Source organism: Anopheles coustani, chromosome 3 (genome assembly GCF_943734705.1).
Source record: "Anopheles coustani chromosome 3, idAnoCousDA_361_x.2, whole genome shotgun sequence".
In the NCBI taxonomy this organism is placed as follows: Eukaryota; Metazoa; Arthropoda; class Insecta; order Diptera; family Culicidae; genus Anopheles; species Anopheles coustani.
Genome location: NC_071288.1, coordinates 92,676,770 through 92,696,783, shown reverse-complemented (window position 1 = coordinate 92,696,783; position 20,014 = coordinate 92,676,770). Strand labels below are relative to the sequence as shown.

General features: G+C 42.0%; 4 protein-coding genes across 4 annotated transcripts; 1 reads left to right on the top strand and 3 right to left on the bottom strand.

Moving 5' to 3' along the window:
* Positions 1–582: 582 nt before the first annotated feature.
* LOC131271829 (translation initiation factor IF-3) lies at positions 583–1,705 on the bottom strand. Its single transcript, XM_058273384.1, has 2 exons — positions 1,347–1,705; positions 583–1,265 (listed from the first exon to the last, which is right to left on the bottom strand). Exons 1-2 carry the CDS (start codon positions 1,673–1,675, stop codon positions 815–817), a joined length of 780 nt encoding a protein of 259 aa, XP_058129367.1. The 5' UTR covers positions 1,676–1,705; the 3' UTR covers positions 583–814.
* A 12,690-nt stretch (positions 1,706–14,395) lies between these two features.
* Positions 14,396–15,775, bottom strand: LOC131269655 (ornithine decarboxylase 1-like). The gene is made up of 2 exons (XM_058272133.1): positions 15,745–15,775; positions 14,396–15,675 (listed from the first exon to the last, which is right to left on the bottom strand). Exons 1-2 carry the CDS (start codon positions 15,773–15,775, stop codon positions 14,396–14,398), a joined length of 1,311 nt encoding a protein of 436 aa, XP_058128116.1.
* Positions 15,776–16,092: 317 nt separating this feature from the next.
* Positions 16,093–17,319, top strand: LOC131269648 (ornithine decarboxylase 1-like). The gene has a single exon (XM_058272119.1). It carries the CDS (start codon positions 16,093–16,095, stop codon positions 17,317–17,319), a length of 1,227 nt encoding a protein of 408 aa, XP_058128102.1.
* A 75-nt stretch (positions 17,320–17,394) lies between these two features.
* Positions 17,395–18,798, bottom strand: LOC131269639 (ornithine decarboxylase 1-like). The gene is made up of 2 exons (XM_058272107.1): positions 17,594–18,798; positions 17,395–17,521 (listed from the first exon to the last, which is right to left on the bottom strand). The coding sequence occupies exons 1-2, from the start codon at positions 18,796–18,798 to the stop codon at positions 17,395–17,397; spliced, it is 1,332 nt and encodes a 443-aa protein (XP_058128090.1).
* Positions 18,799–20,014: the final 1,216 nt, after the last annotated feature.

The following is a 20,014-nucleotide window of genomic DNA, read 5'->3' as shown; positions in this document are numbered from 1 at the left end:
TCCTCCTGGGCGACACCACATTCAATGCATTCACCGATGACCAACCGGAACCGCATCAACCGTCATTAGTTGTCATATACAATGCGCTCCCGAACGGCAATAAATAATTCAGCCGCAAAAATCTCCACACGCACCGCTGGAGAAACCCACAATGGCACGCTGTTGGAGCTGCCGGAAGTGTCGCATTGGGATGAATTTATGACTTTGATATGTATTACCATTTTTTCCCATCCCAACGGGAGGTGTGCACATCAATGGGAGAGAGATTGGTGCGGGTGGATTTGGTTGAAAATATATAATTTAATTACTCACCGAATCGCGAACGACGGACGTGCTGAATGATAATGCGCACTCAGGCGCACCTTTTTTCCGCCTAACAGTTGTTTGCTAAGCTGTCGCCTTTAATTTAGTGGGGTGTCAATTGGCTTGGAATCGTGGGTGAATGAACTCGGATTTAGGAAATACTTCCATTGCTTAGTGCATAAGCCACACTATCGTATAATGCAGCTTCCCATCGGATTAGCTCGGATTATAAGGTTTGAAAACAGTGCCTGTGAATCTACATGATTAAGCTTATTGGTGTCAATCGTCACAAAACTTGATTTATTTTACACTCGAAGAATTATACAATCTACTCATTAAGAAATAAAAAAATATATAAAAATGATCATCTTTGATCCCTGAGCAAGTAGGTCCAGAAAGCATATTTGGCGAACAGAAACAAAGCGACGCACCCGGTTATCTTGCATCTCGTGATACAAGTGTCCTTCTTTTCGGAGGCCAATTGTTGCTTCCTTTCCCCGCACTGTGATTGTCACGCCATCGAACGACACTCGGTATGGAAACCACGTACTGCTTGGGAATCGTTGGCTGCTTTTGCATCATTCACATCCAGCAGTCCCTTCTTTCCGCTTAACACACCACCACCCCCTCCAGATGGAAGAATGTTGAACCGTAGATCGTTGTCTCGCAGACGCTTCTGCACAATTTTGCCGGAATCCTTGACGCTCGCCTCGAACCGCTGCACAATGTCCTCCTGTTTGGCCTTGTTACCAGCACCGTCACCCGTAATCACCACGCGAACCTCGAACGATTTGTTCAACCACTTCAGAACGTTCTGTATTTTCGACGTCAGATCGTGCTCGGCTATACGCGAGCTTATGGTCAGCAGCTTGTCGCCCTTGACGGCCGCGTCCTGTTTGTTCTTTTTCTTCTCTTCACGGCGTTTGAGGTCTTCGGTAAGATATTCTGCACCAGACATCATTCTGCAAATAGTACACACAATATTTAATCAATCAAACAAATAACCTTAACTATCATGTAATGTTTACCATGTGATATATTACCTGTACACAGGCCGCTGTGTTTTTGTGTCCAGATCGGAGATTTTTACCAATTTCAAATTACGCCTATTCGATATTTTTACTGCTTCGTCCAGATTCACGATCGATATGGATTCGTCCGATGAAATTAGCGTAACTTTCGGTGACGTTTTTGGCTTGCGCGTGGTATTGCTCGCATCACCTTTGCCTGCCTCATCAGACTTGACTGTTTTCGATGAAAATAGAGCCGCATTTTGAACAGCAACTAGCGGATTGTGGCGACAAACTAACGAACGGTTGTTAACCAACTGAACGAACTGAGGCCGTACTATAATTCGACTAATAAAATTCATGTTTTGCTTTTGTGTAAACTTTTCACTACATTTGATGTTTTTCTGGTAGAAACGTCGAAGTCAGCTGTTGTATTGTTTACGTAAATTGACAGTAGGTGCAGGGTTGTATGAAACGTCATAGCTTTATGGCAAGCTGACAGAAATTCAAATTTTCTGTCGTTTTTCTTTAAAAAAATCATATTCAACCAAATTTTTCCCTAGCAGCGATCCATGAGCAAGAATCGCCGTTAAAAACTCAGTGCAATTCACACATTTGGATAAGATCACCCAACGAGAGATTTTGGAGTTATTCAGGTGTAAAAGAATTTTCTTCAGAACAGCCCTCTCTTCTTTCCGAATTCTTTTTACACTTCTTTTGCAGCAGATGTTGGGCTCCTCTCTAGACTCCGTTAACTTCGGCCACTCCATGGGAGGGTGGCTTGAGAAAAGTTCGTCCACTATTCCTCCCCTGGGGCGTCCGAGCACCCTTCACTCACGACTTAACGATCCTGTAGGCATCCCCCTGTAGGTTGTCCTCGCACGTGTCCGCAAGTTCCTCGTTGCAACGCCGCTTACTGATATTGATTGTCTTACGCAGGCTCTTCCGGAGGCCGCGAAAGGTGCCGGCAGTGTTTGTTCTCGGGCACGTTGTCTCGCTTGGGCGCGCTTGCACGCCTTACGCAGTCCCGCGATCTCTTCCATCCACCAGTACACGTGTGTCCGGTTTCTAGCGCCGGTCAACCTCGGCTTCTTCGCGATAAATGTCCCCGGATCCAGCGCCACCTCGTTGAACCGATGTACTCACAGGGTTTCTGTGTACAGTTCGGCCGAAAACATCGCCATGTCTCACCGTCGACCTAATGCTGGTTGCCGTTTGTCGCGATGGGATGCGTGCGCGGACTGTATAAACGATGGGCTGGTGATCGCTCGACGTGTAATCGGGAAGAACCTCCCAGTCGTCGGCCGACGCAATACTTGGGCTTGCCATCGTGATGTCGTTGATGGAGAGTGGCGCGGACCCACTTCCGGTGAATGTGAGTGTTCAAGACCCGGAGCCCCAGCATGTCTGCGATGGCCAAGAACTCGTGGCCCCTGATGTTGGTGTTTCTTCGCCCCCACTCGACCGCCGCGAAGTTGAAATCATCTGCCAAAAGTACCCTTGAACCCCCGTGTGCTGCTGCGATGACCGCCTTCATTAACACCTTGAACCGGGGGAGATCCCAAGATGGCGGCGCATAGCAACTGATGAACGCAATGCCGTTCATCTCTGCCGCCACCATTCCTTCCGTGACGGTGATGGCTCGCTGGATGAGGAATATACCCAGTGCGATGGCCGACGTTCTCCTGACAGGATCAAACAGCCAGTTGCTGTTGTCGGTAGGCACTCGAGAATAATTGGACAGGACTCCGTCTCAAATTCTGCTGAGGTACTGCGAATTTGGACGGCGGATCCGGCACTGTGCCTTTATTGTTCTTTACCGAGGGCGGCCTTATGACCCTCTCCCCCATATTTCCTGCACAGCGTGGACCTGTCCGGGCCGGGGCACGAGCGCGCCTTATGGCCAGGAACCATGCAGCGGAGGCATCGTATCTTTTCCATCCGTTGGACTGGAGGCAGCGTCACTCTGCAGCTGCTGTAGCCGAAGGTCAGCAGGCCTCCGTCTAGGTCTCCCTTGGCATAGCGTTGCGATCACAGTGACGATCCCCTTAACCAGTGTCGATCCTGAGCTGCACTTCGCAACGCATCGGAGCGGCTGCCCTGACTCGCTCGAACACTGTCCTGGCTCATCAACTCCCTTGCGAAGGAACATCACGAGGTGGTTATACTGAGGAGCTCTTGGTTAGTGAGTTTGTGTGCAGTTTCCACTCGTGCATTAACATTTCCTGCGAAAGGTTTTTGAAAGGGTTTCCAAAGTGTATTTTCAAAGTGTTGAACACAGAAAGAATTTCGTGTTCGACTGAACTCAGTGGAGTGTGTGAAGCCACATCCTATGTGCCAGTATATAGTGATAACAAGATAACATTGCGGCTTAAGCCTGAGCCGGACGTACAGCTACGTTGCGTGCCTTGAGCGGATCTGTAGCAAGGCATATGGGGCAGTCGACGTGTAGACCTCGAAGCAACCGATCACGCCTCATTTTAGCATCTTCAAAAGAGTCACCAGATCACATTGTTTTTGCAAGAGAAACGCGTACACCGAGTGGCAACATTTTGGGTGGCCAGTGTTTTCATCACGGAACCTTACGACCCGAAGTGTGGCTTGGTTCTAACCATCCCCATCCAGAAGAAGTGCGCCAACTGGGATTCTTTTCCATTCGATTGTTCACGGCGATTAGTTGTTCAGTGAACCTAAAAGTGAAATATCTGAAAATTTGAGAGATATACGAATCCGCATCGAAAAGACTAAAGTAAAATCTAAGCGTAACTAAACTTACAAGCGTAAGTGGAGCCAAACGTCCTCTAGAAGCTAAATTCGCAATTGTACAATTTTCGTTCGTGTTGTGTTTGGTGGATTTATTTGGTTGTTGCCTTATTTGCGGCGAAAGGTGTTTTAGAGTGATTTTTTACCGTTCTCGAAGTGTTTTTTCTGCGATTGTGACGCAAGGAGAATAAACGAAAAGTATACCGAAACTCATGTTCGACCACACTCAATGGCGTTCGTGACTTTGAAAAACCAGTTCTCTAGTGATATCAATAAAAATCATACGACCTTGTACGCATGAAGCAATCGAAATCAACCGGAAACTGTTACCTTTGAAATATTGATAACAAAGTATTACAGCTACTCAAAGTGCCCTATGAATAATCAGACTGTGTTTTTTTTGTGGATACGGCAAGGAAGAGATGAGAAGTGATCGGTTGTATCAGTGAGCCAAATGCTAGGGGTCATTCTCAGGTAAGCCTATCAAAACACAGCGCAATCTCTGACCAGAACGGTGCTTCTTAGCTTATGTGATTTGTAACGTACTGTTGGCTATATTTCCTAATCTGACGATAGCGATAAATCAACGATCCAGTGACGTAAGCAGCAACGTTGAGCCAGATATTTCTAAAGTAGACGATTGTGGCATAACCCACTTCCCCACAACTTGCTATCATAAAGATCATGTGAGTAAAGTGAAAAAAATTGGTAATTGTATAAGTTTGCTACGAGAAAGGCTATTTGTAAGAAGAACTATTTTAAAAACATGAATTGTTGATTGGACATGAATTAACAGGTTCATACATGTTTTTTTCTATAAAAGTAGCTTGACTTTTTACTGAAAAACATAAACATGAATGTTTTAACTGTTTGATCATTACGTTGTTTGTTGCATTAAGGTGTATGTTATTTTAAATGTTCCTTATAGACTTAAGCTAAGACAAATTAAGCTCAATGGATCATTGATTCGATTTGATCTAACTAGATTTCACAAGAATTTTCCTGACGGCGCAATCTTGTTTTTAACCACGCAACGTGTCTCTTTACAGCGAACGTGTTTTGCCTGTTTTTTTGCTAGTAGAGTGTTTGATGGATGCAATAAAAGCATATCATATTTCACACTGGAAAACATGTTTAAATATTATCTTCACAGCATTTTTCTTAGTTTCACATCCGAGTTTCTTAATATTCATCCATAGCCTGCCGCATAAGATTGGATATGTGCAAATTAAAAAACGAAAAAAGACATAAAAATTCAAATAGTTTCACGAACGCTGGCATTGTTGACATTTAGAAATCTTTGCTACATACATAATTTTGACCTTACATAGATTGATAGGTTGGATTCCCTAAGGCCGCCCCTAGACATAACGCGAAAACTGCCCCTAGCAGCGCCGGTTTTTTTTATATGGAGTTTCGCGTCGGGCTGTGGAATTCGCGCTGCCCGGAGCAGTTTTCTCGCTATGTCTAGAGGCAGCCTTACAAAACAAACTAATCTAATTGAGTAAAAAACGATTAAAATTAATTTTGTTTCCCAAACATCAACTTAAGAACACATCAAGAGAACTGATTTGATACTACTACTTTTATTCATAAATTGTAAAGCCCACGGGCAGTTTCGGTAGTTCCCGTAGGAAGATAATCAGCTCAAATGAATATATTTAAACCGTCAATTTTACCTTTTACAGTAGTGAGCCATTGCACGAAACCGAGTGAATTTAATTTTAATGTACTGCACAATGCATGCACGTCTGATCAACATTAAGTTTTTTTTTTTCATTTTAGAAATCACTGTCGCGTTTTTATTTTCTATGCTAAACGTTAAGTAAAATGGAAAATAAAAAACGCTACCATGATGATCAAGAACCATCATCGTCCAAAACACCAAAATTGAAAAGTTTGGATGATGGAGTTCCGGAAAAGACACCAAAGTCCAGTCTCTTCTACAATGATGAACCCCAGCAGGCAAATATGGCGGAATTTAGCCAAAGTATTCCACGTTCCGAAGGCATCTCAAAGCAATGGGCAAAAGAGTTCAACATATCTCCTGATGATGCTGCTATGTTGAACAAGAAAAACGCTGCGGAAATAGTACCGAAAAAAAAACTCTCGATTAGTGATGCTGATGCTCCTCCAGCAAAACGGGAAAAAATATCGGATACAGAAACAACTGATAAAGGTCATGGTTTGAAACACACACTTCACGGCGTTACATACCAGCTAAAGCTACTGATACTGATACTGCTCCAAGCTGCTAAGGAGATTAAAGTAAACAAGGAATTTAAATGCTCCATTAGCACTGAGGATCCAGAATGCGGAAAGTTTGATGACATCGTTTTCCGTTTTACAAATGGCGGTCAATGGTTCCTTCTATGCATCCAAGCTAAGCACAAGGAAGATGATACCAAATCCATCACATGGAACGACCTTATATCGACTTCAAAAGATAACCCATATTCAATTAGTAAGTACTTCAATTCTTACTTACAACAAAAAACGGACGGAACCCTGAAAACAAATTCGCAAACACCTATGCTTGTTCTTTGTACTAACATTGGTCTGGAACAAGAAGTAAAAGATTTAATGGTAAAACACTCCTTTGAGTTTAGTCTAGCGAGCTCTTTTTTTAACTTATTAAAGAGTTCAACCTATACATTTGACCTCAATAAAATAAAGAAAAAAAACGATATGAACCTACCTGAGTTTTTGGCGGGCAATTCAGATTTCAAACAGTTGCCTAAGCAGTTAGCAGAATGTATTTTCAAACGAGATACTGTTGATTTTCGTAATCCTCTGTTTAAAAGAAATCGCGGTTTCATACAAAATAAAATTGCAACAAACGATTTTTTACCAAAACGAAAACAAGAATTTTACAAGATCAATAAAGACTTTTTCAATGATCGTGACAATTACGAATTCAAAATCGAATTCGAAACAAAGTATCGAAAACTCATCAACCAAAAAACTGAAAAGTCAACCAAACAAGAAACAAACAATCAAGATATTTGGTCAGACGTAGAAAACAAAGGCATAAAGGTAAATAAGCAATCAGAAACCGACGGAACAATTCTACCAAAAAAGATAGAACAATTGCAAATAGAGACCTTTTTCAATTCATTCATAATTGCTGCAAATACATTAAACGAATCGAAATTATCTGGACTAATTGTGAATGAGCTAGAGCAATCCGGTTATTTACCACGGGATACACAAAAAACTATTGCAACTAAGTTTGCGAGTGACCAGCTCTCGAACTGGATATTGGAATGGATGAAAGATAAAGGGAGCAAGGCTTTGAATGGACAAGATATTAATGTGTTTTTTGAATATTTTGAGACATCGGTAAAGTTTTTTCACTATGAAGGCATGTCACAGGATTATTGTCGAAATATACAAAAAGATAAGCTTGAATGCAAGACGAAAATATTAAAGGAAAGAAGATTGTACAAAACACTCGATCAGTGGCTCTCTGAGCCTGGCAATGATGGGCATGAAGTGGATACTTTGAAAAGCACCGAGCCTTCGTGGCTAGTATATGATACTTTAGAATTATGCAAGTCTAATCTGACCTATTTATTTTTTGAAGACATACAGTTTGAAAAATCAAAACGAGACATAATGAAAGTCTTCCTTAATATTACTTTTCCACTTATTTTGGTGATTGAATGCAAAAGTTTGTCCAATATGAAAGGATATATAGAAGGGCGGGTTGAAGGCATGCCAACAAAAACTATCAAAAAGGTTTTATTTATCGACCAAACTTATAATGCTACAGAGATTGAAAGTGATCTTTTTGTCCGAGATCTAACGGACAGATGCAGAGAACAAATAATCAATCAAAACAAGATCATAAATTTATTTGGAACCGAAACATCAACCAGTGAGCTTTTCCATGATGAAGATAAACTTAATTTTGTTTTAGATGTCCGACAACTTCACAGTGGGATGGATATAAAATGTAATAAGTTGAAGGAAAACTATGAGAAAATTAAAGAATTATTCATTCACAGAAAATGGAAGCGATGTAATAAAAACGAATTCCGGAAAACTGAGAGTTGGGGCTTTTGGTCTGCTAGAAAACAAGGTACAACTCTTACCAAACTGTTTCCTAACAGTGAAGCTTTGAATAAAATCACTTACAAAACATTTTTGGATTATAACAACGAAAAGTATAACAGGATGCGATTGCATAGAAACAGTGAATACACACATCCACCACCCGGTGTTGACGGTCGTAAAGTGCATGTAATTTTCAACGAAGCCGGATCGGGGAAATCATTCTACCTGACTTGGTTAGCTACGTATCTGCAGGATGAGCGTCCTTTTCAGTGGATTATTAAGTTCAATCTAAACGAATATTGCATGGTATTCGATCAATTGCAAACAAGGGAAGAATGTGGAAATATGGGTGAACTGATCACGATCAGATTTCTTTTTCAGCTTGTCTACTTAGCTTGTCTCGTCGATAACATGTTTCTAATGGATTCAAATGACAAAGTGAATAAGGCTCAACAAATTGCGGAAACGCTTGATTTTGCGAATGGTTATTTGAAGCTGGATAAAAACAAAATGGAAACCGTATCTTCTGAGAAATTAATACTCCTCCGAATATTTGTACATAAATTCAACAGCAAACAAATCATTATTTTGATGGATGGGTTTGACGAAATCGCACCACATTACAAGACGGCGGTACTTAAATTATTATCCACGCTTGAAACCTTTGATGGAATTCGCAAGGTGTACCTTTCTAGTCGTCCGTATGGTTTGAGAAACGAAGTAGAAACCACATTGAAGAGTTGCGAATGCTACCGTTTAGAGGAATTCGACCAAGAAGATCAACTTTCTTTTATTGGTCGATATGTTTTAAAGCACCTTGACGAATACAAATCATCAGACCATACAAAACAAGCAGGGACATGTCGTGTTGTTTTTGCAATTTTATCAGGGCTCTTGGGAAACCTTATGAAATTACCACTATTTTTATCGATGGGAATAGAGCTGTTGAAGCCTATGGTGAGAAAGTATATAAGTGTAGAAGATGAATCAATTTCTAAACAAATAATAATAGATTGTGAGAACATTTTTGAACCTCTCAGCATGGTGGAATGTTTTATTGAAAAGAAACTTAAGATCGTAAACATTGAGAAAACCGGTTCCACTATTGCTATTTCAAAAACGGTCAAGGCAATGAATGATGCAGAACAATATCTTAAAAAGGTCAAAGAAACCCACTCACTCTTGGCTTTGTACACAACTATGTACCAAAATGATATAAAGAAGTTATTGACAAATGACACGCAAAACACTGCGCTCCGTTACATGGAAAATGTTAACGATGGTTCAGAAAAATTTGGTCTTATCGAAGGAGTGGCAAAAAACACACCAATCTTTAATCACAGGTTATTTGCAGAGTATTTTTCTGCGCTTTGGTTTTATTCGAATCAAAATGTTACCGGTGTTAAAGACTTCCTGAAAAGTAAAATTTATGAGACCAGGGACAGAGAAGAAATAAGACAGTTTTTAAACAGAATGATTTGTAGGAGAAGCTCTCTTCATATGTCAATTCTTGATGGTTCAAAGGCTAAAATAAAGAGAATTCTAACTGAAAACCCAAACTTCATTACCGTAAGGGACGATTGGGGAAGAACTCCGTTGCAATTGTCATTTTTACTTCCTACATCTGTAGACCGTAGTAAAATTGGTGATATTTTATTGCATTGGGTTGATGAAACTAGTGCGAAAATAAAAGACACATATTTCAAATGGTTTCCATTGGATTATGCATATTGCACTGACAACGGCGATCCAGATTGGCAATGGATACTTACATTATTAAACAAGGGAGCTTCCATCGATACTCCTGAAATGTTTTCTAGATATTCTACAGAAGACCATTTGAAGGTGTTTGAAGAAGTGTTGAGCATTGAATTCTTCACCGAAAGAAACTACACACCGAACTTTGAAACGTTTTTCACGAAATTAGTAAAGAATTTAGGATCAGACAAAATACTTAGTTTCATGATGCCGCTGGATAGGATACGTAGCTTTTGGGCGTTGAAAATTGGTTTGAATTACCTTAAAAAACAAAACCAATGCATAAGAAAAATGATAAAAGACTTCGGAAGTGCTGTATCAATTTTAGAGTTTTGCATCATGATTGATTCTGTAATGTTCAAAATTATCATTGAAAATTCAAGTGATTTGAAACTCAAACGGCCTAATGAATACCATTTCATGTTGGCATTAGAACATCGTTCGATTAATGTTCTTCAGTATTTGATCATAAATCATCGAAAGTATTTGGAAGTGATAGAAGACAATTTTGAACGGGAGTTGTGGGAATTGCTTGTATATTTGCAAAATGATGAACAGAAGTTCAAATCTCTTTTCCACGAATATTGCACTAGGCATAACATCATTTGTGGCGAAGACACTCCACGTCAATCTAAAAAATGGAATAATAGAGGATTTTCCTCACGTCACAATCTCATGAAATTTTTTCCTTCAAAGTTTGAAATAAAAGACGATACTGGTATTGATAGCGGTATGGAGTTTTTGATCGCACGAGCATTGCACCTTGATAATGCTTCCGCAGTCGAATATTTATTGCACAAAACAAAAACAAATCTAGACAATCGTTTTATAAGGCAAATTTGCCTGAACTGTAACATTAAGTGGTATTGCCAAAGCTCCTATCATTTTCTTCTCGATAACAGCATAGATCGTACTGGCACTGATGAAAAAGGTAGAAATTTGTTACAATTAGCGGTAGATTACGGCGATTCAAATTTGGTTAAATGTCTCATGAAACATTACAGTTTCCGACCGAAGGAAATAAATACAAGGGAAAACAATTGGAACGCTTTCTTTTACTGCGCAACAAGTTGCGAAAGGGGTGATAACAATGTACGGGATGATGATGATGATAACAACCAAAATATCTTCGTTCATATGCTGGAGAAAGATCCTGTGGATTGTTTTAATCAACTGGATGCGAAAGGAAAGAGTGTTTTTTATTATGCAGCTAAGAACAACAGTGGGATTTCTGATTACATCATTCGAAAAAGATTTGAGAAGCAGTTGGAGAATTTGAACTCAGATCAGCCCGTGGATTTGATAAAATTTCTCAAAGCTAAACGATTGAATGCAAAGGAAATATTAGAACATCTTCCATACACACATTTACATAATGAAACGAAATGTAAATTGATTTGTGACACTCTGGAATCAATCGAGGCACTTCGGTACCACGATGAAAATGGTAGGAATCTTTTACATAACGCTTGCAGGGAGGGTTGGTTGACGTTGGCGAAATGTCTCATTGAGCATTATGGCTTTGATGCAAAGGAAATCAATGAAAAAGACAACAACTGGAACGCATTCTTCTACTGCGTGCTGTGTAATAGTAAAAATGCTGCAAACAAACTGGGTATATTCACTTATATGATGGAAAAAGACCCTTTCGACTGTTTCGATCAACTGGATTCGTGGGGAAGGAGCGTCTTTTGGTATGCGACGGTTAAAGGTGTGCGGTGGTATGCGACGGATAAAGATATTGGTAAGGATATTTTCAAACGAGAGTGTAAAATGCATGAACATCTTCCTATCGAAGAGCGTATCCCTGTGTTGATGGACAAATTAAAAAATTCGAACCTTAACAGCTTCGACAAGATTCTTAAATTTGTGCAAAATCATTTGGTTGATGAAAAGTCGGTAAAAATCATTTGCGATTACTTGCAAACAACTGGAGAACTGCACTACAGAGACGAACAAAACGGCTGGAGTTATCTGCATAGCGCTTGCATGGAAGGTTTATTGACTTTGACGAAATGTCTCATTGAACATTATGGTTTTGATGCAAAGGAAATCAATGAAAAAGACCACAACTGGAATGCTTTCTTCTATTGCGTGTGCAACAGGAAAAATGTTTCAAATAAACGGGAAATATTCACCTATTTGATGGAGAAATACCCTTTCGACTGTTTCGGTCAACTAGATTCGAAGGGAAAGAGCGTCTTTTGGTATACGACAGATAATAATAAAGAAATTGGTAAGGATATTTTCAAACGAGAGTGGACATTGCAGGAACATCTTCCTATCAAAGAGCGAATCCCTGTGTTGATGGACAAATTAAAAAATTCGAACCTTAACAGCTTCGACAAGATTCTTAAATTTGTGCAAAATCATTTGGTTGATGAAAAGTCGGTAAAAATCCTTTGCGATTACTTGCAAACAACTGGAGAACTGCACTACAGAGACGAACAAAACGGCTGGAGTCTTCTGCATATCGCTTGCATGGAAGGTTTATTCAGTTTGACGAAATGTCTCATTGAACATTATGGTTTTGATGCGAAGGAAATCAATGAAAAATACTATAACTGGAACGCTTTCTTCTACTGCGTGTGCTACAGCGAAAATGCTAGAAATAAACTGGAAATATTCACTTATTTGATGGAGAAAGATCCTTTCGACTGCTTCGGTCAACTGGATTCGAGGAAAAAGAGCGTCTTTTGGTATGCGAGGGGTAATAATGAAGAAATCGGTAAGGATATTTTCAAACGACAGTGGAAATTGCTGGAACATCTTCCTATCGAAGAGCGAATCCCTATGTTGATGGACAAGTTAAAAAATTCATGCTGGAATAGCTACAGCAAAATTCTTCAATTTGAGAAAAATCATTTGGTTGATGAGAGGTCGGTAAAGATAATTTGCGATTACTTGAAAACAACTGGAGTACTGGACTACAGAGCCGTCAAAACGGACAGAAATATTCTGCATATCGCTTGCGAGGAGGGTTGGTTAACTTTGACGAAATGTCTCATTGAACATCATGGTTTTGATGCTAACGAAACCAATGAAAAAGAAAACAACTGGAACGCTTTCTTCTACTGCGTGTGCAACAGTAAAAATGCTGCAAACAAACTGGATATATTCACTTATTTGATGCAGAAAGACGCTTTCGACTGCTTTGGTCAAATGGATTCCGAAAATCATAATGTGTTTCATTATGCGTTGTTGAAAAATGTTCCAGTTGCAGAGTATATCATACGAAATGAGTTGCCTGCAAATAATTCTGATTCGGCTAAAGAATGGGCTTCGATGTTTTCAAATCGTTTGAATGAATCAAAACTAACGCGAACGGATATTGATAGATTTTTGACAGATTGGAAACAATATTCCACTTTGGGCGCAAAACATGAAATTTATGACGAAATTAAATCAAATTTTGAAAGGATGAATTGATGGAGAATTAACAACTAACCCAAACGATGTGAATTTTCTTCGGTTCGGTTGATCAGTCGAGATAAATATATGCGGCCACAAAGTCAGATGTTTTCAATTTGATCGATTTGTTACTTTTTAAATAGGAAGTCAGGTAAATTTGATCAAAATAAAGTAATGCAACCGTGTTTAAAAAAACCTAATCATTGCCAAACTTGTGCAAAAGCAATGTTAATGTAAGGACAAGAAACATGTTGGGCAATAAACTCGCATTTATGTACCACCTTCAATAAACAACATGCTCAATAGTATTTAATCAAAATATCCGAAAAGTGTGTAGATTTGTGGTGAGCTCATTCGTTCACAGGAATTCGGTAAACCTCTTAAAAGATTCAAAAAATTTTAAATCAAAATGTCAATTTAGTAAAAGAGTAAATGAGGCCCGGGCTAGATTCTCCTCTTTCTACTGGTTCACATTAAGCGCCTGAAGGGCATACCCCCATACAAGGAGATAAAACAGGAGAGTTAATTGCAACAGATTTTTCGGTTGCTGAGGGTCAAAATACCGATCAATCCCACAGATTTCATATCTCTATGGTGTTGCACTGCGATGTGTGCATAAATTCGTAGAGACGTATGAAAACGTGGGAATTACTTTGTCAGCGTGTTTATCCCATTCATAAATTTTTGCTCTGATTCATGAATGGTTTCTTTTAATTGCTGGGCTGTTTTGTAAATTCACATCTATATATTCATACGTTTGGCATATACACGTGACAGCGCAGTGGTTATTTGCGTGTTGCCGATTATTCGTGTTGGCATCATGTTTTTTACCTTTCACAGCTAACACATGACGATCATGTTGTGTGTATTGCATCACTCTATATATTGTGAAAAATGAAGCATCGTGTCATCGAGCCAAATGATTGAACACTTGTTTTCGACAAAAACACAAACAAATGCAAATTATCAGCTGTTTCAAACACATTTTATTTAAATAATTATTCAATCACGCCTTCCTCTAGCACCTCTCAGTACATTGTAAACGAATACCGGCACATGCTTCATTGTTTTCCGCACATGTCGGTGCATTATTATCCACGCTCGGCTTTAACCGCTGACGCGCACAGATAATTAAGCGTTGCTCTCGATAGACACACCTTCACCCTCGCCGGTACAAAACCATTATGCCCTATGCCGAGTATTTTTCCATAGGCGCCCTTGTTGGGAAAAACCATGCATTCCCCAACGCTATGTTCCGGTAGAAAAATTTCCTCAGAAATAACATCTCGCTCGCACGCTGTTTGCCCATAGATCACCGATCGCAAGCACTCCCGGGTACGTTTATCTTCCTGAACCACCGGTACATTCGACTGCGTCGCGTCACACCAATCAAACGAGTCGTACAGCCCATCGTCCATGTAATACCTCACGCGAGCAATTCGGCCGGAAGTGTCCCTTTCGTACGATTTCGAAACCACATTCACGAACGCTGTAACGGCTGATTCGACGTAATATCTGCCCGGTTCAGCTATCACTTCAATTCGTCGGTTGAACTGCATGACATGCTCCCTGATGGCTTTATTGATGTAAAAAGCGTGATCGTCGAAGCGACGGCTGTTTGCACCGGGAAATCCTCCGCCAATATCCAGCAAAAACATATGCATACCCAGCAGCTCACCTTTGTCGAAAATATCCAACACTTTTCGTATGCCGTCGTAAAAACATTCTGCGTCCATACTGCCTGATCCTACGTGGAAACTCACACCGATCACTTTGAGGTTCAGCTTTCGGGCGTGTGTAAGAAGTACCACCGCGTCCCGTTCAGGATCACACCCAAACTTTCGCCCCAGCGATAGTTGGGCCTCACGGGCATCGTGCCGAATCCGCAACACAAGCTCAGCCTCAGGAAAGTGTTTAGCGATCTTCTCCAGCTCGTCCGAACTATCGAACGTCATACGACGCACGCCAACCTTCTTTGCGTACTGCAACGACTCCACCGGTTTAGCGGGATTTGCATAGATCACACGTGCCGGTGCCACACCCAAGTCGATGATCGTTTCCAGCTCGACCCGCGAGGCACAATCGAACCCACAGCCGAGTGTCGCCAACAGTTTCAGCACCGTCGGATGACTGTTACATTTGACCGCATAGTACGGCGCGACGTTCGGCAGCTTACGTTGCCAGTTGCGATGTTTCGCCACGACATCATCCAGGTTCAGCAAATTGAGCGGTTCCCGAACGTCCGCCCGGCGTTTCGAGATCAGCTTGATCAGCTCCTCCAGCGAGCTCTGCTCGTCAATCAGAATATAGCCAGCATCCATGTGTACCGATGTGGCAGAGCACTCAACGAAAACTGCCCTGCAACTGACCGCTACCGGCAAGTTTTACCCACGATGAGAAACGTTCTCAGTACTTCTTTCTTACCCGGCACGTTACGTACGCGATGGTCTACATAGAAAGAATTTTAACATTCTCTGAAAAATCGTTCCCGTTCCTAGAGCTAGACACAGGAACAAACAAACGCCATACAACTATACACCGCGATACATCCAACGTCATACCCCCACTAGGTTCCCTAGTAACGCCTTAATTACTTCAGCTTCCGAGCTTCCGAGCTGGAAAACTTTACATGTAACGTTTATTCTAATTGTGATATCTTATCAACCGATCTCATCATAGATACGGGGTGGGAGGAATTGAGTGTGAGAACCTCTACATCAGCAATCGTCCAGCGCATGAATGTTCTATAAAATCAGTCTGAAAGATGCTCCCCATGTTTAGTCTAGCAATGAACCGGTCACGATTGGATCATACCTACGAGGTCTACGGAGCATCAGCGGAGGATTTTCTGGAGCACATCATCGGCAGTGGGCCCATCGAAAATTCCACCAACATCTTAGACCTGGACAAGGTCGTGGTCAACGTGTACCACTGGAAAGCTACACATCCCGGACTGATCCCGTTCTACACACCCTGCGTAAACAACAATCCACTCGTGCTAGCGGTTCTAGCGAAGCTAGATGTTGGCTTTAGTTGTGCTTCGCGAAAAGAAATGAACGATCTGCTGGACATGGGCATCACTGTTGATCGTATGTGGCTTGCTCATCCCAGTAAAACACAAGACACGATTCTGTACGCCAAACAGAACGGTATTCTCCGGATCGCTTGTGACAATGTGCAAGATGTGGCCAATGTGCATCGGTTGTATTCCGCGGCTGAAATTGTGCTTAGGATCCGTGTAAGTTCCGAACAAAAGTTTGGTTGCTGCCCAACATTCGACGTGCCGGAGATATTGAACCTTGCATTGTCGTCGAAAGTCAACATCGTTGGAGTGCATATTGCCATCCCACAGGAACAACCTGAAGAAACGTTAGCATGGCTTCGCCAAAGCCTTCAAAAAGCTGAGGAGGCAATAGCATATGCTCATCAGCTGGGATTAGGCGATTTGCAGCAATTGGTGTTATCGGGAATAGAGAAGATTCCGCAAAGTCGTCTTTGTAGCATCCTAAAGACGATCACAATTCCAGTATCGCTCTCAATTATCATTGAAACTGGCCGAGAGTTTGTGCAGAACGCGGTAACCCTTGTTACAAACGTTCAATCGAAACGGGTGATCTATCATGGCGGACTATCTAACATCATCCAGGAGATAATGTACTTTCTCAACGACGGCCGGTACGGCTCTTTTGAGTGGTGGGAAGCAATCGATAAGCCCCCGAGCATTCGTCTTATGAATGAAACTCACCGGTCATCCGTTGTTAGTTGGCCTACGTCACTGTGGGGGCCCACCTGTGACTCAGCGGATGTCATATGCGAGCGGCTCGAGCTGCCCGCACTAGAGATTGGCGATTTTCTTATATTTTCTGATATGGGCGCATTTGGTGTAACGGTTGCGTCACGTTTTAATGGATTCCCCATTCCGAAGACAGTCGCTTGTGCGCGACTAGAAAGTACAAGAGCCATGATTGGCTGCAACACCGTAAACGTCGAACTGAACCAAACAAGTCAAAGTTGAAACGGTCTGTTTGAAATAGCGAGGTTTAAAATAAACATGCGTTCTTTATTACCATAACCATTACCACTCTGTTCGTTAACAAATACTTCTTATGTCAACCCAAGATGATACTTCCTCTGAGGGTGTTGGGTTTTTAGGCGCCACGAGTGACCGATGGACTCCATTGGTACTTGCGCAAGCAGTCAAATCTTCCAACATATTCCTGTAAGGTGTGCAAATTGGACTTAATGATTCAAAGTGTATTTAGTCAAAGTAGTATTTTACTGGTACTGACCAGGTTCCTTCGCGTAAGTATGCGATAACCTTTGGTAGCAGGAATCCATTGAACGCGGCCCCTCGAACGATACCATACGCTCCAACATTCTCGAACACAACACTGTCCCCGATGGCTAGCTCCGGCAACATTATGTCGGGTAGAATCACATCCGCGGCATCACATGTTGGCCCCCAAACGGATGAGCTGTACTCTTTGGCACCAGCCTTGCGTTGTACAATAGGGAGCGCCTCTTGATCTTCATGTGCCGTGAAGTAGAATGATCCGTATATACCGTCGTTGAGATAGTAGAAAATCCTGGTTCGTGCGATTCCATCTTCCTGGCGCTCTGTCACGAAACGTTTGGAGTCCACAAACGATACCAACGTGACCGCGGAGGCCACGTAGTATCGCCCCGGTTCCGCAATTATCCGAACATTCTCCCCGTCAGGGAAAAAATGATCGATAGCTCGGTTCACTGCCTTGGCGTAACGTTCGATCGGTTTGTTACGATCCCCCGGGAATCCACCCCCAATGTCCAGAATGGTTAAGTCGTAACCAATACTTAAGGCGTAGTCGAACAGGCTCCGGGCCATCTTTACAGCATCGTAGTAAACTTCATGCTCTTCACAGTCTGATCCAACGTGGAAGCTGATACCTACTACGTTCAACCGCAGTTGGGCCGCCTTATGTAGCAATGCCGGTGCCTCGTTAACAGGATCACAACCGAACTTCTTGCCCAATACGCGGATTACCTTCAGCGAGTCATGGCGCATTCGCAACACCAGTTGAGCCTCAGGATAGTACTGATGTATCTTCTCTAACTCGACCGCGCTATCAAACGTCATGACGGACACCTGTTTCGAGCGCGCATACAAGAGTGACGGTATGGATTTGGCTGGCTGAGCAAAGATGATTCGCTCCGGCTTCACACCAAAGTCGAGCATACGCTCCAGCTCACCCTTCGATGCACAGTCAAACCCGAGTCCGAGCGTTATCAGAGTCTGCAGAATACGTGGGTCATCGTTGCACTTCACCGCATAGAAAGGCCTGACGCGTGGCATCTGTTCACACCAGCCATAATGTTTTTGCACTACATCATCCAAGTCGAGCACGTGGAGCGGTTCCTCATGCGGACCCTGGAGGATGATATCGCGAACTACGTCACCGATTGCCGTGTCATCGCTGATCAACGTCAAACCATCTGAGCACTTCCGCGAACTCATTTTCTACTGATTTTCTAAGATTTACGTGTCCGTACCTTACGACTTCTCGATCCAAAATGCATCGAGTGAATCCTCAATCCTGAACCGCAACGCGATACTTTTGTTCGGATTCAAATGGCTCCCCACTCCCACTGTAACGCACCATTACCAATTCCACTAAAACATGCGTATTCAACCGATCTTCTAGCTTACTCTTCGAAGAAATCGCTCTGGAAGAAGGGTAATACCTGTTCGCTTGTCTCACATAAACTCGAGCAGGAAGAAGAAATCTTCCCCAACAAACAAGGCGTACAGGTTTGGAGTGTTGACACAGTTGATCTGTGTCATTGCCAAATGAAAATGGAGCAGCAAAACGCATTTGCTCGGTCAGGGTGCAACTGACCCAGTTTTTCAAAAGAGAACGAACTTCACTAAAATTTTGGCTACACTCATTGCCGATCGACTCGAACGAGACAGTCAAGTGTATGTGATCTATAGAAATTGTTGTTGCAAATTCTCCCATTTACCGATTACCCAATATTTTGTTAAAAGGCACATTTTATATTATGGATAAGTTAAAGTAACTATAGAGTCATTCTCATTTCTTCATTCAAAAACTGTCTCAAAGTGGTTCAAAAATATCATAACTAAATCGAGTTATTTGCCGTTTGGCTTGAAATAAACATGTATTTATGCTCCAGCTCACCCTTCGATGCACAGGCAAACCCGAGTCCGAGCTTCAAAGTGCGTGGGACATCGTTGCACTTTACCACATAATATGGCCTGACTCGTGACATCCCGTCATAGCAGCTTTTGTGTCACATCCACCAGATTCAGCACGTGATGCGGATCCCAGTCGAATCACGTGGTCGCGACATCGTTGCTCAAGTTTAGTTCGGTTGGGGACTTCAGCAAACTCAGATTCCCTGTTTACTGTCTTAAACTATTCCGTAGTTTCGCGGAACAGCACGTGAAGCTGTGCCTCGTGTGGACCCAGGCGGAAGCTATCGCGAACTACGTCACCGATTGCCATTTCATCGCGGATCAACGTCAAATCATCTGAGCAGTTCTACGAAAACATTTTCTGCTAGTTTTCTAAGATTTGTGAGTCCGTACCTTATGACTTCTCAGACCAAAATGCACCGGGTGAATCGTTAAACCTGCACGCACATGCGATATTTGTGTGCAAAATGGTTTCCCACACCCACTGTAATTCTGCAGGAAGAAAGGTAATATG

What these genes read in the sequence shown, in the direction of transcription:
- LOC131271829 (XM_058273384.1), bottom strand. Translation starts at nt 1,675, where the DNA reads ATGAATTTTATTAGTCGAATTATAGTACGGCCTCAGTTCGTTCAGTTG. An exon ending in ACACAGCGGCCTGTGTACAG is followed by an intron (nt 1,266 to 1,346) that starts GTAATATATCAC and finishes TACTATTTGCAG; the next exon opens with AATGATGTCTGGTGCAGAAT.
- LOC131269655 (XM_058272133.1), bottom strand. Translation starts at nt 15,775, where the DNA reads ATGTTAAAATTCTTTCTATGTAGACCATCGC. An exon ending in CTTTCTATGTAGACCATCGC is followed by an intron (nt 15,676 to 15,744) that starts GTACGTAACGTG and finishes ACTTGCCGGTAG; the next exon opens with CGGTCAGTTGCAGGGCAGTT.
- LOC131269648 (XM_058272119.1), top strand. Translation starts at nt 16,093, where the DNA reads ATGAACCGGTCACGATTGGATCATACCTACGAGGTCTACGGAGCATCA.
- LOC131269639 (XM_058272107.1), bottom strand. Translation starts at nt 18,798, where the DNA reads ATGAGTTCGCGGAAGTGCTCAGATGGTTTGACGTTGATCAGCGATGAC. An exon ending in TACTTACGCGAAGGAACCTG is followed by an intron (nt 17,522 to 17,593) that starts GTCAGTACCAGT and finishes CACACCTTACAG; the next exon opens with GAATATGTTGGAAGATTTGA.